This window comes from Pezoporus occidentalis, unplaced genomic scaffold (genome assembly GCF_034315485.1).
Source record: "Pezoporus occidentalis ecotype Australia unplaced genomic scaffold, CSIRO_AGI_Poc_V1 ctg113, whole genome shotgun sequence".
Classification (NCBI taxonomy): Eukaryota; Metazoa; Chordata; class Aves; order Psittaciformes; family Psittacidae; genus Pezoporus; species Pezoporus occidentalis.
Window position 1 is genome coordinate 2,436,599 of NW_026912918.1, and position 25,071 is coordinate 2,461,669.

A 25,071-nucleotide genomic window follows, 5' to 3' on the forward strand; every position below is an offset into this window, starting at 1 on the left:
TACCACACTGCACACAGACTGCCAGAAATGCCATTATACTGGGGGGAACAAAAATACCAAATCCCTCCTTCCTGCAGAAACACACACACAGTTTTGCTGGTTTATGTCCACACCAGGACCTAGGAATACTCTGCCAGTATCACAGGGTAGCACAGTTACATAGGCTCTTAGGGTTCCTGCAGCTTCAAACCAACAGCTATTTCCTTTTTTATTCTTCCCCTACCCTTCCTTTCAGCTGTAGTGGTCCCACAGCTCCTTTATTTATTTTTTCATCTTCAAAGCAGCACACCACACATTTTCACAAAAGGAAGTATTCAAAATGGTAATTTAAAAAAAAAGTTTATTACATCAGTGAATCAGCAAATAGTATTTATTTCAAACAAAGCCACATTATCTTTTTTTTCCTTTCATCTAGATTTAGCTGTACTCAGTACAAATGGGACTATAAAATGTAGAATGAAGATGAAATGAAAAAGTTGAGATGTAATCTGAAGACTATTCAAATATCATGTATTTTCAGCTCTTCTACTCAAACTGTAGCCAATTCGTGTAATTTATGCCTTATATTTTCATTTGTCATAGAACACAAATATTTTATACCCAAGTAAGAACCTCCTACAGGTTAGCAATATCTTCAGTTGCATACTGTAGATTCTGTTAATGAACTCAAAATAATGTAGCCTCCCTTTACAGACACGGTGAGATTAACTGGATTTATGGAAATGGTAATTAAATGTACTAGATGGGATGAGTAATGGAAACGCTCAGACTTTCTACCTACTGGTATTTCAATTCACCACATAATTTTTCAGTTTAATAATAAATACTCAGTCCAGCCTCACAATAATGAACCTTTAGAATCCCTCATTAAGTTTGCCCAAAAGTGGAAAAATTCTACTAGAGTAGCATGTAGTCTTGAGATGCATCTCAATGCTTAAAAAAAAAAACAACCCATAAAAACTTAAAAGGTGTAACAATTTAGGAATCTAACACTAAGTATTCTCCAGAAATGGTCTTTGCAACTTTCAAATCCATGAGCTTACTCCAAGTAAGCAGTCAGATATGTGGAAATCTTAAGTCAATCCAGAATATGAACAAGACAGTGAGTTTCCTTGGCATTTATTTCTTCATTAGTTTAAGATCCAAGGAACTATGGGGTTTGTTCACTTGGTAGGAAAAAAAAAGAAAATTAAACTCTGATTTATCAAAAAAATAAAAGCCCAGAGATTTGCAGACATAATAAAATTTATTTAAATTTCATGCATTACGGTAGCTACAAGTGTAGTCATATGAAACTGAAGGACAATAACTTCTTCTGTCCATACAATGTAGCTGTAAGTGAAATGAATGGGAGTTCCACAGTTACAAAGAAACAAACAAAACAAAACCAAAAAAAAACCCAAAAGGTAAATCGGGCTCAGTTTTATCTGTGAATTCAGAGACAGTCACTAGACTGTAAACTTTTGGGGGAGGAGATGGGCTTGCCACAATTGTACAACTGAAAATGTATAATTTGAGACATCCTGAAGAATCTCTGAAGATACCTTTAAATACTTACTACTAATACTCTGGGAAAAAAAAAACAAAAAACAAACCAAACACCCAAATCCCAAAAGATCCATTAGCCTTCATTCTAATTGTTAGAATCAGGACAGCAATTGTAGACAGTCCACATTCAAAGTGCAGCTAAATAGGATTTTATTATGCAGGTCCTTCAAGTTGCACTGAGTAAGCTTTATTTTGAACCAGTTTTGTTTCAATTTCTCAAGAAAAACTTCACTGGTCCTCAGAAGCTTACATTGCTTTTTGATATGCAAAAATTTACAGACTGTGCTTGATTCTGACCCTCCCATATTTCAGTATGTGCAAACTCTTAGGGATTTAAATAGTCTTTCTCCCTCTCAGTTCAGACTGATCTTTAAAACAAGGATTATCCAGCCCTCTAAATTAAAGCCAGGGTGAACTGAGTAATTTATAACTGGCACTTTTTAATTGGCCCAGTTCTCCCACAGAATGAAGCTCTTATAAATACTAATAGGCACTATTGCCACAGACTCTCTTATTTTTGCAAGTTTCACTGATTTACTGGTTGTTAGCATTTCTGCAGTTAGGAATCTAATAATGCTGACTTTTTATAAAGACAGTACATAGTTCTAACCTTCAAAATTGACTTAACTGTCTAGTAATGATGTTAAGTCAACCTAAATTTACTGAAGATATTAACAAACGTAAAGCTGATGAAGGTGCCACATTTGCATGAATAGTTTCAAGTTTAAGAATGCGTTCAACAAAGGGAAGGGGCAAACCTAATCCTTTTAATACAAACTTGGTTGAGTGCCCAATTGCCTCATTTAAAACTGTGTGTGTGGGGAGGCTGAGGAGTTTAGAAAAGTCCAAGTAACCAAAGATCTAGGTTACCGGGAAGTTAAAAAGCTAATGCAACTGCGTTACATCCGGATAAAAAACACTATTCAAAAGCAATTCAAATACCGAAAAAGATTTCAAATTGAATAGTTTATTAACATGGTAGTCATCTTTGTAACATGTGCACACACACTCGCACACTCTGAATGATCTGCCTGGAAAAAGAGGTCTTAATATATATGCTGGGGGAAATTAAACATTAAAAATCCTTTAGATTTTCATAATTATAGGCAATTATGTCCACATCACTTACAAAGCTATTGCCGAATCTTTCCAAGGAAGCAGAATTTGGGAGAAAAAAAAAATTCTTTTTTGGGAAAATTCAACAGTGGCATAGCAGAGCTCTCAATATGAGAAAGCTGACATAATGTGGACCTTTGCTGTGAAATTTGTCTTTGCAAAATATGGGGGGAAGTTTATCAATGGGCAGAAAATAAGAAGGCGGTGTGAAGTAGGCTTTTGCAGAGTCGATTTTCCTCACAGTATTGTGCGGGGTCATTGAGAAAAATGCTTAGTCCTTCTCTGGAACCAGTTTCAGAACTTTTCCAATTGCAATGGTCTTACCTAAACCAAGGAGACAAACATTAGAGTTACATATATTATGAAAAGAATGTAAAAGTCTCTAAGAACATGAAAACTTTCCTCAAACATACAGGCTCTTGAGTGTATTAGAAATAATACAGAGAATAAATAGTTGTACTGTAGACTGAAAGCACCAGTGTATTTTATAAGGGAAATAAAAGTCTTCAAAATAGTAAACCTGCTATTCTCACAGTAAAGAATAAAATGTGGATTGTGGAAAGCCTGATCTGTATTCATCCAAGGGGAAGGCAAGGCAGAATCATTCTAGCAGATCTGTGTACTGCTTTTAAAGACGATTTATTTTAAATGTGCCCCACAAGTGTACAAGATCTACCAGGTTAAAGCTCAACATATACCCTCACTTATCTTTCCTAACTTTAAATAGAGAAACTATGATATTCATATTGCAGGTGGACATTCCAGGATGCACTAACAATACTGGCAATTTTTTTTTGTTTCACAGTGCACACTTCTGTACATTATTCCTCTAAAATAAAACACACTTTGTTACTAGCAAGAACTCTGCGCAGTGGCAACTATTTGCTTAGATTTACTTTCCCAGTGTTACCAGATAGCAATTTCAACTGCATACTAGCATTTTAATACCTCATTGCCATGCATGATTTCCTATTTCACATAATGATTTCTGCAGCAGCTAGTAACTGTCAATCAGTCTTACCCTCATCCCTTAAGGTAAAGCGACCCATCTGAGGGAAATCTTTGAATGTCTCAAGGCAGATAGTTCCTGCTGTCCTTAAACGGGCAATGCATACTTGATCTTGTTTCACAAAACGGGGCCGTGTCTTACTTTTTTCTCCTGTTTTTTTGTCTACCAAGCAGATTAAGGCCTGTATAAAACAAATAAAAACCCCAAAACTAGAATAAGGGTTATTTTTTCCTTTGTGAAAAAAAATGAAGTGGTTTAAGGAAGAAAATACTTATAAATAAATATTTATTGAATCTTAATCCTGAACCCTAAAATTCTACAAGGTTTTCTGGAGAAGATAAAAATACCACTTCTAACATTTACTGCATAAGGGAGTCAGTCATGACCTTTCACACTCTTCAGAAGGCTTATGCTAACAGTTGCAGCTATTTCTGGTTGTGTTACAGTACTGAGCAAAGATTCTATTCAAGACTCAGGCTTTGTTGCGTTAGTTGCTCTACAGCTGTATAACATGACATAACTCCTCACCCCAACATGGGGATTGTCTGTATTATCATCACAACTTGAAAGGACACTTACTGTTATCTCAACTTCTTCAATACAGGTGTGGATGTGCAGCACAGCATTATAACCTGGGCAGATAATGGATTTGTGCTCAATTATCACTATCTGTAAAACAAGTAAAAGTAAGTGCATTTTTCCTCAATTATAAAAGAGAGTAACCAAACACAGAACTATATTAAAATGTACAGCTGAACAATATACACACACATTTTTTTTTTTTTGAAAGAAACTGAATTTATAAGTAAGTTCTTTACAATATGAAAGTATAAAACTGAAGAGTTAGCACGACAAGATCTTGCTTTCACAGCTGCAGGTATCTAAAACTTCATTGACAAGTTACATTCAAAACAAATAAACGATACTTCAGAACCTCAAATTCAAGATGTCAGACTGTCAGGTATATGTTACTGGCAATTTAGAGATATGATAGTGAATAAGAAGTCTGTACTGAAACTTCAAACTACTGAAGTTTTGTTTTGTGTTTTACCAAATCTAAACATTTTAATGCTTTTTACCCATCTGTACCACAATTAAACATTAGTTATTCTACCTGGGCATCAAACGTGCGTCCAGAATGACACAGATTGTTGAGATCACAGAGAATAAATCCTGGAAGGATTTCTTCCTCTTCAATTCCTTTCAGTCTGATCTTTAGATTTTCACCTGGGGCTACTGAATCAGTTTCTACATCATCAGAAAGGATTCCAAGAACTTCCACGTTGTGCTTAAAGAAAGCAAAAGTGTATTTTTCTATTGTGAATATTTTTAGTCTGGTACAAAATCATTTAACCACAAGAGGATTTCAATGCCATTACTGTTTAAATTCATTATATTCGGTTATGTGAGCTTCAGAACACTTAAAATATGTGAATTAAGAGTTACAAGTATTTAAAATAGTATATTTAATAAAATAATCTTAATATAATTCTATAGTATATATTCAATGGAAAGCAAATTCAAAAAACATCCACTATTTCTCAAAGTGAAATGAGTTTAAAACTTGTAAAGAGATGGGAGATACAATGATACATATTATCCAAGAAGAACAGAAAAGCCATGTTGTTGTATAGCCTAATTACATGCAAAATGTAACAGTCTGAATATTAACATCATCCAGGATATCCCCAAACCCCAAAATTCTATAAAGTTTCCTGGAGAAGATAAAAATACCAAATGTATATCAATGACCACTCTCCAAGCAAACACCAAAATCTGTTTCCTCACATTCCTCTCAGTTGTAACCTCTCTTCTGATTGTTCTACTTATCAATGGAAAATAAATATTGGAACAGCAGATAAGTTAAAGAGGAGGTCTTTTGTTCTGATTACCTAAAGTTTTAGTTCAATTCTCACTAGCTGCCAAAGTAATGAGAAAGAAGTGTCATCAAAAGCACTAGCTATTTACTGAGAATTTCGTAATTGTTCAGATACAGCCATTTACAGTTTATACATTTCTCCTAATCAACCCAAAATCACTTGGGTGTCAGATATTGTCAAGCAGTTTTATAAAATGCCATTGTCTGTCGTCTGTAAAATTACCTTAAAAACTGAAAAACAGAATCTCAAACTAAGCTTAGTTTCAACTGTCAGCAGCTCTTGAGTAACATGGAAGTCATTCTGATCAGCGTATTTTGATTAGGAAACACCAACTTTCAATAAGCTGTAGCTTTATAGCACATTTGAGCATTGAGACATTTTCTAGCAAACTACCTCAGCCTACAGAATTAGAAAAGTGTGTCAGCTTAAGATGACATGGATAGGCAAGAACAACTAAACCCTTTTTATAGGAAACCAACGGAAGAAAATGCCACCATTAGCTGAGCACACTCTCATCCACTACCTTTCCCCTGTGTTTTCACAACTATGTTTTCACATCCTTCACTTTTTAATTTTCACATTCTTCAGGGCAGCACAATGATTCCAAACAATAATCTTATATTATAGAACAGCCATCTACCTGCACAACCAACCTATACTTGACTAAAGCAAACTTTAGGTCTTTCATTGGAACACTGCGTACTTGATGCGTACTTTCAATTTTTTTCCTATTTCCCTTTGGAAAATAACCCCAGAAGGAAAAGATTTTGTGGGCCAAAAATGCAAAGCACAAATGCAAAGTAAACTACAGTTCAAATAAATTACAATGGTTTGCAGCCCAGAAGTTGAGTCTACTAAGGAGAGACAAGCTGCATTCTGAATGCTAAGGAACTACACACACACACCCCCCGCCCTGGAAACATCACCTATGTAAAACACGAAAGCTTAGTTGTGTTAAACTGAGCAACAAAAAGTGTTCTGATTTCAAGTAATAAATATATTTAAGAGTCAAGCTCTTTTTTTTAGGGTAGTAACATTTTTTAATATCTAAATCTAACCATACCTTGTTTGGCATCATCACAAGCTGTTGCCCTTTGCAAATAGAGCCTGACTCCAGCTTCCCGAGGACCACAGTGCCCATATCCTTCAAAAAAAAGTTACATAAAAATTGAAAACATGTTTCTAAAGAGTCTGCTTTATTTATGATGTAACTCTATGTATGATTACTTAACCCTATGAAGTTATTTAGCACTGCTATACTTAATGGTTTGTTAACTGTTCTCATGAAAGATTACAGATTTGAGAAGTCTCATATAATGCCAAAAACTTACTTCCCCGCCCTGCCTCTATGCTACAGCTGGAAATGTAGATATACCAAGGAAAAAAAGATATCCTCTAAAATACACTAAATAGTCCATATACTGCCTTCTGAAAACAGCCCATTTATACTTGCAATCCCATTAATTTGTACCTTATATTTATCCACAATTGGCAGCCTGATTGGTCCATCAACTGAACGGTTGAAGTTTGGCAAGTTATCCAGGTAGGGAATAAATGGTAGTCCACTAAAAGAGCAGAAGGCATTTGTTTCAATTTCGTGAGCACCCTTCTATTGCAAAGTTACTCAGAATGGATAAATGCAGTCCATAAAAGGGAATTATTTTCCTTCTCCTTAATAAGAACAGTGACATCTAAGGCACTTAAATCTATCCTAACATGCCACCATTAGTGTCTTCTTTACACTGTCTGACAGGTTGGTACTCGGGAAATACATGTAGTTTTTAAGTTACATTACAGGCATATTTTAAACAAATTTATTATTCCTTTAAGAATCTTGCTAGATTTGCAATATGGTTTAGAAATACAAAACCATAAGCTAGGTCTAAATATGATTTTCATTAATATCTGCCATGAACAATATTGGAAAACATGACACCCAGGGAAGGGCACGGCTTGTCACTAATTATAATACAGCTTTAAGCAAACTTCACATGAAACAATTACTCATTTTAGCAACATGTCAACTGCAGCATCACTGCAAAATTCAAGAGCTAGTATGGCACTCAAATGCACAAAGCCAAATAATACTGTTTATACTATCACAGACTCTGTTAACTTTAATCCTTTGCAGAAACTGCTTTTATCTGGCTCATTGCACAGCTGTATTCTTGTTGCTCCAACTGTATTTCCTCAAGCACTTTAGAACACAGCTACAATATATCATGCTATACTCCTTCCTAGCTGCAAGGTAACATTTACTTTTACTGAAATGCAGCAAGTATCCAAGTTGTTCAATTTAAGATACATACATATACCAAGGACAGAATTCTGACTGTTCTTTAAGGTTCGCTCCAGTCAGTCCTGAGCAGGGCATGAAATGAATATCTTTTTTGGGATTGAAGCCAACTTTCTTCAAAAATGGCACCAGTTTCTCTTTACATTCCTCATATCTATTAAAAATGACAAGCAGATCTAGATAAGTTTCAATTATTTCAGCATGACATAATACTATGCTTTAAAGAAAAAACAAACCCCACAGTAATTTCATCAGCTATTATGTGAGCAGCAAGCAAACCTAAGAACCTTAGTGGCCTATTTGCATCTTCTCCCCAGTTTTGCAGCACAACTTGGTATTGTCTATTCTCCCTCACTCCTCTGCTCTACAATGCACCATCAGTTTTCTCCATATACCTCAATTACAGGGCTAGGTAAGCAGCAGCATATGCTGAGATCCAGGCCCAGCTAGCAGGACAGACCAAGCAGACAGCTACTGAGGTCATGCTGCAGGCTTTCACTTTAGTGGTGGCTTAATTTCCTCCAATCTTCTATATAGTTTCATAAGATTTAATGATAGTTATTTCTACTGTTTCCCCTCAGTCAGTTTCAGCTGAATTCAATGATGCCAGAAGGCTGGGGCAGGAGCAAGACAGCACAAATGCGCATGCCTCATACCCTTTAATAACGTTTAAGCATTAAGGCAGAAAAGAGTAACTTAATCCTTTTTATTAGTTACGTAAATATTATACATTACTTCTAGTTATTTTTACCTGTCCTGTATCATCACAAAATTCTCTCCCTCCCCCCTTCTCAGACTGTAACCACAAGCCACTTTATGACTTGCTTATTCAATTCAGTTTATCATAAAAGAACAAGGCCAAATAATTCAGGGTGGACACATCAGGTGAACAGGATACTGCTGTTCTCACCAAATCTAAGCTAGGAGTTTAGCAGAAATGTGGCCAAGCAACCAAGAATGTGGCAAACTAAACTACTGAAAAGTTACTTCCTTTTTGGTTCAGTTATAAAGTTTTCAAGTCAACTACTGAACTCTTAGAATGCTTGGATTTGTTAAGACACAGCTGCATGAAGCCAAACAGGTGAAAGTGAACGTTTTAAAGTAAGTAGTATAGAACTTCAAGCTAAGAGGCACTGTGCTTCTGGTTTTCCTGCAATTTTGATAACCTCTGTCCTTAGTCCACCAGTCTACCATTCTTTCGGCAAAAATAAGATGCAAAAAATTACTTAGGACTTACTTCTGTATCTTTTGATAATTTTTTTTTTTTATATTAAACTCACCTTTCATTACTCCAGTTTACAGTTGGATCATCCATTTTATTAATAAGAACTATTAAATGCTTTACACCTGCCGTTTTTGCTAACATGGCATGTTCTCTTGTTTGTCCACCTTTCTCAAATCCAGTTTCAAACTCTCCTTTTCTTGCAGAAATAACCTATCGAAAACACACATTTTAGTAAAGAGTTCTACAATTGCCTCAATGAAATGATCAGCAATGGGTAAGCCTGCCTTATTCAAACATTACTTCGGGTAGTTAACACTAGTAAAAGTTTTCCAAACACATTGACTGGTATATCCTAAATATTACCTATTAGTTTCTGCATTGAGATATATATATATATATATAAAGCCACATGACACCTGTGGACAATTCTGTGAAGCTGTGAAGTTACTCCAAAATCCACTCAACCTGGTAGACTTCAGAGTTGAAAATTCTGCCTACTGTAACCAACCGTAACAGTAAACCTAAAAAAAAACTAATCAAAAACTTAATTCCACAGTATATCTAACAGAAAAGAATCTGGTTTAGCCTTACCAACACAGCAAGATCAGCTTGCGAAGCCCCACCAATCATATTTGGAACAAAGCTCTTATGCCCAGGAGCATCTAGAATAGTGAAGTGCTTCTTCTCAGTTTCAAAATAGGCACGACCCACTTCTACTGTTTTACCTTTGTCTCGTTCTTCTTGGTTTGTGTCTAAGGCCCATGAAAGGTACCTAAAAAAGACAAAACCCCCCACAAACATTCTATTTTTGTATTATTTTTTACTAAATTTATGTATGACTATTTGTTCATCGTAAAAATTCTTTTTTTTCTGCTCAACTATTTTAATCACCTCATCATTACTGAACTTAAGCAGTTCCAAGATCAACAGTGACTTTTTATTCAGTGTTTTGTGTATATATAGTGAGCTGTAGTGCCCAGTGCCAGCTCCCTTCACATGCAAGACCCTTAATAAAGACACAGAGGCATGTCATACTTTCTGTTGTATATCAAGACATTTTAAAGAATAAAAATGGCATTCAAGAAGGCACTTCTTGCAACTCATCCTCTAAATGAGGAGGAGGAGAGGAAATCTGCTTTTCCAGCTGTTCAGGGTTTTTGATGCAAGGACCTTAAATATTTATTACCATTGTCATCTCCCAACAGTGGGATGATGCTTATCATCCTTCCTATCCCCCACCACACATAATACAATTAATGGGTGAGCACTGCCCTGAACTGAATGCTCAATTGCTGCTCTACCCCTAGGAAAGTCTTTAGCTGCTTCTTTTCCAGAGCCCTATGACTCCATTTTCTTCCACCACAGCCAAAAATGGAAAGCTTTTGAAAGGAAGATCAATTTTCCAGGAGTTGTTTGAAAGAGAAAGAAGGCTGCTGTATGTGCTGTATACACACACACAAAACCAAAACCCGAAAGACAGTAACAAAATCCAAACCAAACAAGAGGCCCACAGAAAATCCAAACATGACAGCAGTATCGTCTTGCCTGGAGGAACCCTAAGAACTGCAGACCCTATCTTTATTCATAGAAAAATAAGGTGACAGCCAAAACTATTCACTCGCTCTCTCCTCATGTCTGCCAAACTGACAGCTTTAATCCTTGTCCCGTAGATCTCTCTGTGCTTTTTACAGGTTAAAGAGATACAGACAGAATAACCCCAGGACTTCCCAAGACAAGTGTCTACCTTGTATCTGTTTTTACCAACTAAGTTTTCCAAAGCAATGGAGCACCAAAACCTGTTCCAATGTGAATCGCACTATTTCATGCAGTTTTAGTTATAGTACTGGAGGAAAACGAGATTCCCCACATATACACTCAAAACTCACTCCAGCAAGAAGACAGTGCTGCAGGGACAGAGACTAAAACAAACAGTTTCCCATTTTCATCCCAGTGCGAAGAGGAAAGTGCACTATTTACCTTCAGAAAGTTCTTACCATGTTTCTCTGTTTTTTTCTTTAGCTTCTCTTTCATATTTTTCAAGTGTTCTTTTGTCAACCATTCCTGTCAAATACCTACGAAGGGGAAGGGAGGAAGGTGCAATTTTATATAAAGTAGAATCACGGTTCCAAATAGTTAAATACTTGTACAGTACCTACAGATTATTTTGAAATATGATGCAAGCTGCAGTGGAATTTTCTCTCCACAAAACCCACATCATTATCTGACATGTAAAAATGACACCAGTACCACTTCAGCAAAAGTATGAGGAGTGTCTTTTTTTATGCCTAATTATAAAATGTTCTACAGAGACAAGTTTTGAAAAGGAACTATATCTGTTAAGTTCACTTCTGAGACTAATCCAGTATTTAAAAATTAAGTAAAAATTGTGACAGAAGAATTTTTCACATGCAAATATTTTTGTTTTCGTTCTCTTTAGAGAAAACAAGGAAACTGATATTTTAAGAGAGATCTTTCAGTTATGAAAAGCAGCTGAGTACAGTTTTATTATATTAGAACGTCTATATTTTCCCCTCAGTTATTTCTACTTGATCTTATAATTACAGTAATCTACTTAGTTTAAGTATGATAAGAGTAAATAAAGAGTTAATAACAAAGTTGGTAGATGCACCCAATTTCCTCCCACCCTTACAACAAAGGCATATTCTGCAAAAATGAAAGACCACATAAAGCTTTAGGAACAGGACACACTGGAAGGAGTGTTAAGAATAGGCATCTCCTTGTATAAGGATAATACTCAGACCCATCAGATACTAAATGCTAATTTGCTGTAGTATGAACTACAAGGTTAAATGTAGCATGACAATTCCAAAATTCCAGTTTGGTCAAAACAAAACAAGATGAAAATACCAAGATAAAGGCCTCCCAGTTTTGCTGAGAACATTATTTTTAAAACATAGCAATACTTAGCTCAGCAAGAGAGCATTTATTCATGTACAGCTTTCCATTTCTTGGCTTTTTATAAACTGTTAGATCTAAGTGCATTTATTTACTTTTGTCTCAACAATATTACAGACTCTGGATACTGTTTCTAAAATAGACATAAAGATTAACTATTATAATTTCATATTTTGAAATCAAATTATGCCTGACAGAATTAGCAGCAGGGAATAAGGATATTCAGGGTTTTTTTAAAATCTTCACAAAAAAGGCAAAGTTTAACAAAGGGAATAAAGCAGTTTCACAGAGCATTTTAAAAGAACGAACTAAAACAGAGTCATGTTCTAAGAAAGGGATTAAAGTTTTTTTTTAATTTAATAATGTATGCCTTTGCACAGTTGTTCCCATTAAGTGCAGCTCCTATAGTGGTTAGATTAGATCTGCTGGAATTAAGAAATTTCAAAGACAATAACTAAGTTGACAAGAAGAGTAACATTTTATCATAAAAAAATTAATCTATACTGATTAAAGCCATAAAGAAAACATTACTCATTTTACTTAATGTATTTTTAATTCACAAGAAAGAACAGCAAATCCTAAAAACTTTAAGTTCCCTTACATTATTTGTCCTCCAATAGTTGACTTGCCAGCATCTAAAACAAAAAACATTTAAACAAAATTAAGTCATTCATAATTTAAAAGAAAATCCTAGGGAAAAAAACAAACACACAAACAAATTATGAACAAGGTCATCTAATTTATTTAAAGTTATATTTTTTAATTGCAATCTAAGTTTCTTGAGTCATCTCTCAGCTTCTGTTGTTTTCATAGTTATTTACTGTTCATTCAATTACACTGAATTTTGAAAAATCCGGTTTCAAACACATGAACTTGGAGTTATCCATAACAAAAAAAAAAAAACATCAACCCCCCCCAAAAAAGAAACCCAAGAAGCAGTGATCCAGCAAAAGCATGAGTGAAAAGTGTGGGAAGCTCTTGCAAAATCCCTCTCTGCTTCCTTTCTCCCGTGTCCCTAACTTCTGTAAGCTGTGCATCAATACTGGGACATTACCTCTTCCCACTGCCTCTGTACTCTCTTTGACTCCATTCTGAATTACCTGAGGACTAAGTTACAGTACTTTTAAGGCGATAAGAGGCTACACAAAGATACAGAATTCAATGTAAAACTCATGATTCAATAATTTTTCTGTACTTCTGACACCACTTCAGATTTTTCTGAAGTTTGTTGGAACTATTCAAGTGGGACATTTTGCTATAAATGCTTATTTTAACTCTGAATTATGTTCATCTACTATGTTCAACTATTTTATATCTGTGCAGTATTTAATATTTTAAATAATAATTTTGGAATTTAATAACAATTAACAAGAACCCTCTGAAAATATTTAAAACAAGGAGAAAAGGAGCACTGCTTTCTGATTTTATTTTTTGGATCATAATCACAGATATGTCACTTAAGCACTCAAGAGAGCAGGTATCTGAGACACTGCTGTGACCCAGAGAACACAGGCACTCTATCCCTGAAAGACCTCCTTTAAGTTTTTTCATTTTTCTAGAACAGCTTCATTAGAATGAATGCTCCTATTAACCTCAAGACATGGTGAATACGTACATCCCTACAAAGAGCAGGATTAATTTCTAATCCTCAGAGTTCTAGGTAATACACAATCCAAAGATCCAATTACTTCAAATTCACTTAAAACTTACCTACATGCCCAATGAATACTACATTTACATGCTCCTTTTTAGGAGCACCTGGCGGTGCTACAACAGATTTCGGTTTTGGTATTTCCTCCTCCTCTTCCATCATTTCCTGAGCACTTTCTTCAGAAGGTCCTGCATCCCCTGCGGGACCACTTCCTAGCTCTGCTTCACTTGTTTCTTCTTTGTGGTCCCATGACTCTTCTGGGGACATTTCCGTCTCCCCATTTTCCACTAAAAATTAACCAGTTAGATATACTGGAATAAATAATGAAATTAAAAGCACTGACTATAGAGAAAAGCCCCTGTCCCAAAGATGCAATCAAAAGATTTCAGTGATCTGGTCTGTTAATGTCTTTCTATACATAAATGGGCAACTGCTGCTCATTTCTGAAAATAATATTACTGGAAGCTTTCAAACTAGCATGTGTGCTAACATCAGCAAACTATGATTCATAAGGATTAAGACACTTCTGTTTTAAAAAGGCAACAATTTTACAAGAGAAAAAAAAGAAATCTGAAGATCCCCTCGTACTACCACACTGGTCTGAATCCACAAACACAGGCTACTTCATGGTTAGAAAGAAAAGAAGAGGGATAATGGTTTAAGTTCCTCAAAAGCCATACAAATACAAGGAGGAAGATACAATTTCCATGTCCTGATTGCTGTTACAGATTGCTATAGCATTTTTAAAATCATTGTTTCATATATAGCAATGGGACTATTTTGTAATATAAAATTAATTTTAAGTAAAGCACTGATGCTTTTTCAGTGAAGTAATCCAACTGCACCTGTCAATGCACACTAGTGTTCAGTCACCTCTTTTCTAATCTAAAGGCACGATGAAAATTAGTAAGTACCAAAAATGCAAAGGCTCAATAAGGTATTCTTCGATTTTGTTTACAATGCCTCAGCAAAAGCACTCTAGTAGTATTTTATAGTACTATCAGAGTAAAATGGAACAATTCTGATCTTACCAACAGATTCTGAAATTTCCATGTTAACAGCAGCAGTTGAACCTAGGGGGAAATAAAAGGTATCATTAAGGACACATACTTACCATGTATTTGAGTACCTGCCAATGCTATTTAATATACAGATTCCATTTTTCAGATTCTGCTCATGCAGCTTTATGACCACTTGGTCTTTATGTGCCTTGCTTGACTGGCTATCAAGCTGTAAATAGCCACAGATTACCACACTGCATTGCAATAGTAGTGTGAGGATGAAGAGAATGAAGATTGGAAATGATTCATAGAGACTAAAAAAAAAAAGAAAAAAGAAAGAAGAAAGAAAAAATAATATTCTTTGCAGTATTTTTTTTGAAGTCGTATGTAATGGAGCTGTGCTGTGTACCATCGGAACACAAACCTAATTACCTTCACAAGAGGCTGGCTGCTCCTCTGGAGAAGTCTCTACAGGTGCACCTATGGAGAAAAAGATTTAACTTTTAAAATACCCTGATGTAACCACACTTTGGCACAAAAGACCATCTCCCAACTTTATTGCAAGAAGTGTATTTAAGACCACCACCACTCTCCCCAAAACCAGTTCTAAATATAACCTCCAAGCACAAATACTTCTAAAGAACATTGCCTGAAAGTTGTGAAAATAACATACCAGTTCTAAAAACAGTTCCTTATTTTTTTTTCCCCCCACAGGGAAGGATACACTTAAAGCAAGTTTCAAAGGAAGGAGTATTTCTATACATAGTATTTTACCTGCCCATCCTTTTTGGCCATGCTGGCTATTTTAAGTGTTAGCATCTAACTAGTGTTTAAAAACCAGCTTCATTGTATCCAAAGAAACAATACATGTTTGGTATCACAACTGCATGGAAAGGTTCTACCAGTTTCACCTTACAGGGATACCGACAATGCTAATACACCTCCATCTCACATCAGCATTGAGCAGAAAACTGAAACAACAGGAGCTGGGGTAGCCAAATATTGCTGTTTAACCCAAAGGAAGATCTGTTTTGAAACATTCAAAATCATGCTGGTTATTAGTAAAGAACCAGGCTGGTTTCAAGGATAACTAAAGAATATTCGACATCTTTAAAACTCTCAGATACTACTGTATATATCCTGGAGGAGAATGAAGATACTGGAAGAAAGGAGGTGGAAAAGGAGGGATGGAAAAAAAGGCGAAAAACAAGGACAGAAGCCGTAGGAAGGCATTTCTATTACTGGTTGGCTCTACCAGCCAAAGGTGTAATTGTTAATGGTTCCCAACAGATGGCTCCCGAGAGACAAAGAGGAAGACAATACTGAGCGCACACACCAGATTAGTCTCATGACCACCAATTCCATCATATAACACAGCGCTACAGTGTACAACAACATAACCTGAGCCCAAGCCCCAGGGATGAACATCACCACAGGGAGTACATATGACAAGAACAGCATCACCTAGCAAACTATTCTGAGAACAAATGAGGCAACATTGTGACCTGTGACTACTAAACAAATACAATGAATGCTAACAACAAACTCGGTTTAACATGCTCCAGTCGGGTCTGTTGTTATCTCAGCCCTTCATGTCCCATGTTGGCCACAAAAAGGACTGTCATGGTTTAAATCCAGCTGGTAACTCAGCACCATGCAGCCACTTGCTCTCCACTCCCCAGTGGGTTGGGGAGGAGAATCAGAAGAATGTGAAATCCATGGGTTGAGATAAGAACAGTTTAATAATTAACATTAAAGAAAATATAATAAAAATAATAGAAATAATACCAACAATAACAATACTAGTAATAATAGGGAACAACAAAAATAAAACCTGAACAATACAATTGCTCACCACCCACTGATAGATACGCAGCCTGTCCTAAGCAGTGATCCATCCCCTTCTGGCTAACTACCCCTCCAACCCCAGTTTATATCCTGAGCATGACACGCTGGGGTATGGAATACCCCTTTGGCTAGTTTGGGTCAGCTGTCCTGTCTGTGCTCCCTCCCAACTTCCCATGCCCCTTCTCTCTGGCAGAGCATGAGACTGAAAAGTCCTTCACCAGGGCAAGCGCTACTGAGCAACAACTAAAAAATCTGCATGTTATCAGCATTATTCTCAGACTACAGCTAAAACACAGCACTGCACCAGCTACTAGAAAGAAAACTGACTCTATCCCAGACGAAACCAGGACAATCTGTAACACATTTCAAGCTCAGCTTGATCCTCATCTGTGAAAATCATTCTGATAGGAATCTGGTCAGATGAGTGGGATTCAAAATGTAGTTTGTATGAAATCAGGTCTTAAAAGTCAGAACATATCTTTAATGATCCCGTATCTCAAAATACTTCAAATTCTTGGATTTACACACAATAAACAGCAATTACATTTTGCATGGCATCCTCCATACTCCATCTCTCCTCAATCTGTAAGTTAAGAACTGTTGTTGCAACCTTATTCGCTGTATTACACAAGGTGAGTGGATTATCTTTAGTCCTCTTGAACACCAGAGCCCTAGGACATTTTTTGGAGTATCTTTGTTGTCAACGCCAAAGGGAAAAATGGATACACCTCATGCATTTATGCACTGGCACACCATCAGACAAGGGCATTATGTAATCCTGAGTCTTGTCTGAATAAGGCAGAAATAATTTTTGTCTTTATTTCGGTACAAAAAAATTACACAACTTTAAAACCAGGGCAATTACCCTCTTTAAAATTTTGTGTTAAAACAGTGTAAATCAAGAACTTCTCAGCATTAACAATTTACAATGCTTCCACAGAAGAAACAGAATATTGCTATATAATTACATGTATCTTAGAACAAAGTAAGGTTTTTATACATAGAACAGGTAGAGCTAGCAAACTAGGAATCCGTACTGAAAGAGTGGTAGTTAAAATACACTATTAAAGTCAAACTCAAGTGCTAAGCAGTAATGATAACTCCCATCTTTACTGCAGTATTTACTAGGTCGCAGAATAAGCTAAGAGATGTCTCCACACAAGCAGAGACTGCTCAGAGGTTCATGGGTAACCGCTCAGAAGTGGTTACCTGCGCCACAATGCAAATGCCTTCATGGAACTGATGAGGGGCTGTCATTTGCTGCTATGCATGGCAGCACTCACAGCTCCCAGCCCCCTTCTGCTACTGCACTGATAAGAACCAGTACTGGAACCTGACAACTGAGGTGGAATACGGGGGTTAAGGAAACTCTCTGCACAACAGAGCAGAGAGAGAGATTAAATTAAAAAAAGAGGCAAATTCAGCTTGAAAGAAGCATCTTATTTTTTAAACTTAAATGACCTGTACAGTGAGTTTGTTGATGCCTGTATTGGAGGAGCAACAAGTTCCTTCACAGGAATTCTTGGAAGGCTGAAGAGTGAAGAAGTAGATGACACCATCTCAGGATCCTCATCACCTTTACGTATGTGAGATTGAATACCTCAGTACATATTTGCACAACAGTCACATAGTCTCAACAGTTTTCATGAATTATAAAAAACAGATGTTTCCCATCCCCACCCTTTCAAATGAAAGCTTGAATTAAAAAATAAAAAATACAAAAGTAAAAATAAAGGTCTGGGTCAAACACATGGAGCATGAGAATCAGAATAAAAAACCCCGAGATTCTTAGTTTACAAAAAACCCAAAAAACAAAAAACCCACAAAAAAATTACTTTAAGCACAGGTCCTAAAGTTAAACAAAGTATTTCATATTTAATGTTTTAAAATATACAGAAAGAAAGGGTGTTCAGGAGTTCACTATAATAAAGGCAGATGTTTTTAAAGTTAACTTAAACCCAAAATTATTTTCTTCTTGTCTCTGCCCTGTTTTGCAGCCTGTGCCCCAGCTTCACCAGTGGACAAAGGTGGATGCTCAGTTTCTGAAATGCACCAATGTAAGAGCAGCTTTAACAGCTTCAACATAACTTTGTAAAAATTCACAAAAAAAAACCAAACAGCCCTTGCTTGGTACCCATAGGATTTTACTACGTTAGTTTAGTAAAAGACCCACCTTTTTCTTTCCCCAGTGAGGACACACCTTAAGTTTGTCTTATCTAAACCACACATGCTTCTTCACAACTAAGTCTAAGAAAGCTTATGGGGATTTTCAGGGAATATAATGAAAACCCCTCTTCCTTAAGGCCAAGTATTTGTGTTCAGTTAATAAATTGATTTTTGAGACCGATAGTCAAGACATGAAGCTCTGCATGAGAACAGTTAAGGATTCCACTCTCTAAGATCTCATAACCCAGTAGAAACAGCAATTAACACAAACAAAATAAAACCCAACAAACCTAAGCACCCCATAGATTTTCCAGCATAGATTTCAGGATCTTAACATTTACATGTAAGTGTAAAATTTACACATAAATTCTCAAATAATTCTAGAGAATGCATTTTCAGTATTGCATCACCTGTCCTAAACTAATTTTTGTACTGAAATTCAGCATCATTTTCATACAGACCTCTTCAAAACACAGTCATAAATTTCACTGATTACATTTTGACTGCTTTATTTGTTCATAATAAAACCCCAACACAATCTATCTTTGCTTCAAACAATCAGCTGCTTCTCTTGTCATCACAAAACAGGAGAGAAATCCCCAAATTCCTAAAGTAGAATTGTAAAACCAGATTGATAACAGAACCCAAGAATTATCCCAAATCCTTTTTGTGTTAATTTTGATACAGCAATCAAGTTTTAAGGTAACATTGTGCTTTCAAATACACTAAATCAGTAGTCCAAACACACGGTCAGCAGACTGCATGCAGACTCCAGGACAGTTCATCAAATCCACAGCCGCCTCCTGTGGTCCACCTTTTATTGGAGACATACAAAGACCACAAGAATGATGAATTATTCTAACAGGAGCAACATAATCCTGGCTGCCTTCCTGGGGACAGCTCAGATGTAGACAAAGGACATCTGTGTAACACACTGGCACCTTGACTGCATCACACACGTATACTATATCTGATCATCTGACAAGTCAGTGCCAAGAAATACAGCCTCTGTGCTTTTAAAGGAGACTGTGTGTAGCTCACCTGCCTAGAGGAGCTGACACAGAACACTGCTCTAGACAGTCAAGTGATGACTTGAGATTTTTTTGATAAGAATAATTTATACCATATACTGGTATTCACGACACCGATCTGCTGTCACATAAGCAGTTCATGTTTAGTTATAAAGTTTTAACAGCAGCGTTACCAACACCCTACCTGCGAGGAAACCACCAGCATATGGCTATTCAAACGTTCATATGAGTAAACCATGTGATGTGATAGCTTCTGGAATGATGGACTACTAGTTTTAAACAAACAAGCCTTTCTTAGCAAGTTTACATGCAAAGTGACGTCTCTTGAGGCCTGAACTGTTGCAGAGTCTTTAAATACAGTCTACAAAGGATGGTGACCAGTTTTGGGGAATGTGATGATACAGGTAATTCATCATCCTACTCTGCAAATTACAGGCTTCAGAACTGAAGCAGAAGATACTGAAACTCCTCCTTTTGATTCTGATGCCAGGGAAAGAAGTGGGATATGATGCGGATGGCCCGGGTAGCTACAAAGTCAAGAAAATGAGGGCAAGGAAAACCAGAAAGATAAATGCTTTATCCACTTACAGCATTTGAAGGCTGAGGATGTGCAACTGCTTTAACGTAACTATTTTTAAAAGTGACTACTGCAGGCAGGTGAGAATATTTAGGGAGTGAAGCAATCCTAAAGGGCACTGAGTCTTAAGCCAGATGTTTGCTTGGCTCAAGACAGTAGGTGCAAGTTGTCAAAACTGTAGTCATTAACTAATATGTTCAGAAACTTACTTGGTCAAGAGAGCTAGTAAATGAAGCAGTAGGACTAGTACCATCAAAAGGATAAACACTATCTGTCTCTATACTAACTGCTATGTGTCACACACTTTTTGTGCTAATAACACTTTGTTCTTACCACCACCACTGCATACTTTAAATCTTTGAACAATTCAGGTTGGAAGTTATCTAGTTCAGTCTCCTGCTCCAAAGTCATCAACGAATTACTTCTAAAAAGAAGACAATCCGAAATAAAATATTGTAAAAAATATGGTAAAGCCCATACAAGGAAGCTGTGATGAATTTTACCAAGAATCCCGTGAATATTCCAGAACTATAACAAAAATTGAACCACAAGAATGCAGGCTGACACTGCATCTTCAGAAATCCTTCACTCCTCTCATCCCTGAGATCCAACCAAAACTTCCACAGTAGAAATCTTACTAATCAGGCAGGGGTGGGAGGGAGCAGGTTTTAACTATTCCCTTACACTTCTGACCCATGCCTTGGTACAGAAACAAAAACCCATCCAAAAGCCACCACAAAAAGCCACCCAAATGTAATTACATTTTATATGCACTTACAAAATTAGTAATCCACAGAACAAAAATAAGTCACAGATGCTACAGAACAGTGAAGCTACAAGGTGCAGTTGTGACTAAGAATGTTTAGAGGCCCTAACACAATCTGCTGTCATTCTGACTATCCTACCTTACCTTAATTGAGTTGGATTTGCTAGTCCAGCAACTATCTACAGTAAGCTTTCCTAGAAGCACAACTTGTTCATGACACACTCGACATGCTCACTGGAAGGGGCTGTGCCACAGCAATGCCTGCTGCAGACAGAAAATCGAGATGTCTCTTTTTCACATGACCAATAGACTCCAACAAGGAAAGTTTTCACACAAATGAGTTTGACTTGGACACAATTTGATAAAAGCAAGTCCTTGCAGCTGTAATGTTTAGAACATACTGGTTTTAATCTGTTCCTTAGGTTGAAGAATTTAAGTAACATATCCTTCTTACACATAATCAAATGATAATTTAATTCCAAACTAATTCTATCACAAAGCTATCTGCAAGCAAGAATTATATTAGTGGTAAATATTGGTCAGCTATTCTCCCTAATAGAGCATTTGCAATCATAAGTACACATAAAACAGAAGTTCCAAACTACTTGGAATGCAGGTCTTAGGACTTCCCTAGTGTTAGGAAGTTGACTTCTTGTTCCCTACCCGGCTTCTGCGAGCTTTATTTCAGTGGTCTAAACACAAGTGACAGGAATTTTATACCAATTACTAAAAACATGAAGTTTGCATAAAAGGGAACACTCTTACCCACTACAGCCACACACTGGAGATCAGTGCTGCGCACTTTTTCTATATGCCATGCTGCTACTACACATTTATCTCAACCTGCAACACCCTTTGAATTACTAAGGAATTAGGATTCAAAAAAAAACCTCACCTAGAGAAAGTTCCAAGAAGAAAAGTGTTACCAGAACTTAACTTTAAGCACCTTAAGTTCTCAAACTGACACCCAGCTTTTTAGGTCCTTCCTATGAATCAATCTTAGTTTAGATTCTTCTCAGTACAAACCAGGATTTGCACAGACAAAAAAAGAGAAATATTTTTTCCTCACAAGGTAACAAAGAATGAGTGTCACAGAACACCTAATTCCTTGTGGGAGCAAAAGCAAACTGGGTTGCTGAAAAGTAACTATTCAGCACTACTGTCTAATCACATGTTGTTCTGACATATTTCCAGAGCAAGCTCCACCTAGTTCTTCTGGCCAGGAAAAGAGTTGTCACCCTATACGAACATCTGCAAGGACAAGGCTGTCAATTACTTACTGTAACCAAGTACATCAGACCTGGAAAGGTAGATAACAAGTACAGTATTCCAGGTAAGAAAAAATTTTTTTTTTTATCTGCACATTTTTGTTTGCTTAATCTTAGGGACTTCCACCTATTTATAAAACCTCAAAATTCTAAACCTTGAAGAAGATGCAGGAGCAAAGTGAATTCAAACCAGGTAGATTATACCAGCATGTAAGAAATGTGCTCAGCAACTAAGATAGAAAGAAAAGCTATCCTGATCATTCTAGATGATCAAGAAGCTTTCAGTAAAGTCTAGTTTCTGGAAAGACAAAGCTTATCATCGGCCTCAGAAGTAGCAAAAGAGTGGAGAAAAGGAGATCATGAAGAAATAAATATAATGAGCAGGTGAGGAAATGTAGTTTAAATCCTAAATATATACATATATATGTAAAGCCTGAAGAGAAATCTTACAAAAGTAGTCAGGGAGAAAAAAAAAAACAAAGTTATTCTAGTAATATTCAAAACCCCAAGAAAGTTTTCAATCATAGTATTGATTACATAGTTATAAATCTCCCTTGGATTCAGGTTCCAATGGCTGAAAAACAGAATGGATTTTGAAGATTATTTAAAAGTTCATCACAGGTTCAGCCCAGCCTCAAGCTCTCTCCCTTTACACCCATGAACCTTAACACATACATCTGTTCTAAATGGAAGACAGGAGTCTGCCCATGGCTTCTTGAAAGTATATTTTAACACATGTCCTGCCTGCATAACACATGAGCGACAATTTCTGATAAAAATAATAATCTAATATTTACTCTAACACAAAAAAAGGTTAATATTCTGCTATGAAAATTTTAAAGCTTCATATATGAAAGTCATAGATTTTAGCTATTAACACCGGATAACTTAGGTATTAGGGAGAGACTAATTAATATATTAAATCAGAATGCAATAAATAATAAGCCACAATCAACAGGAAATCATGACAAACATAATGTAACAAGTAGTCACTTTAGTGAAATTAAATTACTAGAATCCATACGTGAAATACTAGCTTGTTTTCTGTTGTACCAATAGGAATACAGAAAACTATAGAGGCAAATAGAAAGCTGTTAAACTATCATACTCAACCAGGCCTCAAACTCCTTAGCTGCAGGAGCGACGTTAAAATACTACCCCAAAGTTAACTTGCATGTCTGATGTTTGGAAGGACCTTCAGTTTGGAACTGGAAATGAAAAAGTAGCTCTCCTTTAATTTCCCATATGCAAAGCAAATAGAATATAAACACTGGCTTTGTGTACAAAGATCCTTTGAAATTAAAAGTAGGGTAAATTTCAAGTTATTCCATTGAAGGGCCAGCTGGACAAACCTCCCTGACCTACTAATCCTTTATCAGCACTGTATTAGAAAAAAATCAACCCCAAAACTACTTGCTGTAATCTTCAAAAAGACATTTAAGATACATCTGACCCACTAGTGGCTGAAGCAGTGCTGTTCTCCCCAGAAACACTAAATTTATCACCGCCAAAGTCTTCAACAACTTCTCTAGCGCCTTAGGAAGAAGAGGACTACATGGCTTCCTCTCGTCATGGGCGACCCTTTGCGAGTAAAGGTACCACAGAAACGTACGCAGGATCCGTGGACAGACAGACCACACCAGTTCCTGCTGCTCCTAGAGCACAGTCCCGGTGCCACGGGTTGGCCTCCCAGGGCACATCCCACAGAGCCTCCCCACCCTGGCCAGCTGTACCACAGCGGCCTGCAGACCCCCTCCCAAGGCCCCCCAGCTCTCAGGGCTGCATCAGACGCTGCAACCAACCCCTCACCTATGCCCTACAGGCTCCTCTGCCTGGAGTTCGCTGCCTTAAGCCCCTTCCCCCAGACCCCTCTCCTGTAAAAAGGCCTCCTCGGCGGCTCCCCATCTGCACCTGCCCTCGCCCCTCACTGGGGAGAACCTCCTGCTGCCGTTAGCACCCGGCGCCCCAACCACTGGGTCGGGCCTCTCCCCCACCCCCGGGCCGGTTCACCCCTCGGCCCCTCAAGCCCCACTCCAACGCTGCCGCACCGCCCGCACCCCTCCAGCCTGACCCACCCGGTCGCCGGGCCGCTTCCCAGGCCGGCCCGGCTCCCCCGCCCGCCGGAGGCCCTCCGCGCCGCGCACCAGCCCCGCGTGGTCCTTCAACTCCTGCCCTGTGGGGCGCAGCAGCCCTCCGTCCGGGCCCCTTCGCAGCACGGCCCCGCGCCCTTCCAACATGGCCCCCATCCCTCCGCCCTCAGCGCCCACCCGTCCCGGCGCGGCAGCTACCGTGGGGCGGCGGCGGCGGCAGGCCAGGCGGGGGTGAGGGTGGCGGCAGGCCGGGCGCCGGGCCGCCCCTGAGGAAGGACGGCACGAACTCGGCGGCATGGACATTGGGCACGAAGGGCTTGGCGTTGACGTTCAGCTGCCGGCTGAAGGCCGCCCCGAGCAGCTCTTGCTGGGCCTCGGCCTCCGCAGCCGGCAGGGCGGACCCCGGGCCAGCGCCGCTGCCCGGCTCGATGTCCGCCTGATCCCAGCAGTCGGGAGCCGAGTCGCTGCTGCTCCCGCTGCCGCTCCCGTTCGCCTCCATTTTGTGGCTACCCCACAAGCCTCTGCGGCCCCGAAGCGTCTCCCAGCGTCCGGGGCGAGGGGGAAGCCGGCGGCGGCACCGACTCAGCACTCGCTCCGGCGATTCCGCGTGTACTCCACCACCCCGACGCGAGAGCAGTGTGGCCTCCCGGGGCTCCCGTAGCCCCCTCCCCTCAGCATCCCCG

The 25,071-nt window shown here is 38.1% G+C and overlaps 1 protein-coding gene and 1 long non-coding RNA gene across 2 annotated transcripts in view; one reads left to right on the forward strand and one right to left on the reverse strand.

The window, feature by feature from the left end:
* LOC134172365 (uncharacterized) overlaps positions 1-23,496 on the forward strand; it is a 33,841-nt gene extending 10,345 nt beyond the window's left edge. The window contains exons 4-5 of the long non-coding RNA XR_009967905.1: positions 22,225-22,363; positions 23,358-23,496. This is a non-coding gene — a long non-coding RNA (uncharacterized LOC134172365). The remainder of the gene's footprint in view (positions 1-22,224; positions 22,364-23,357) is intronic.
* On the reverse strand, positions 1,228-25,071 carry GSPT1 (G1 to S phase transition 1). Its single transcript, XM_062635407.1, has 15 exons — positions 24,587-25,071; positions 15,075-15,122; positions 14,673-14,714; positions 13,701-13,928; positions 12,592-12,625; positions 11,069-11,146; positions 9,666-9,846; positions 9,130-9,284; positions 7,863-8,003; positions 7,025-7,118; positions 6,617-6,697; positions 4,788-4,961; positions 4,253-4,342; positions 3,686-3,854; positions 1,228-2,988 (listed from the first exon to the last, which is right to left on the reverse strand). Exons 1-15 carry the CDS (start codon positions 24,885-24,887, stop codon positions 2,936-2,938), a joined length of 1,869 nt encoding a protein of 622 aa, XP_062491391.1. The 5' UTR covers positions 24,888-25,071; the 3' UTR covers positions 1,228-2,935.

Excerpts from the sequence above, each read along its gene's own strand:
- GSPT1 (XM_062635407.1), bottom strand. The coding sequence starts at position 24,887 with ATGGAGGCGAACGGGAGCGGCAGCGGGAGCAGCAGCGACTCGGCTCCC. Across the intron at positions 15,123-24,586 it reads GCCGCCGCCGCCGCCCCACG|GTGCACCTGTAGAGACTTCT; the intron begins GTAGCTGCCGCG and ends TTTTCTCCATAG. Across the intron at positions 4,343-4,787 it reads GACGCACGTTTGATGCCCAG|ATAGTGATAATTGAGCACAA; the intron begins GTAGAATAACTA and ends CTTGTTTTACAG.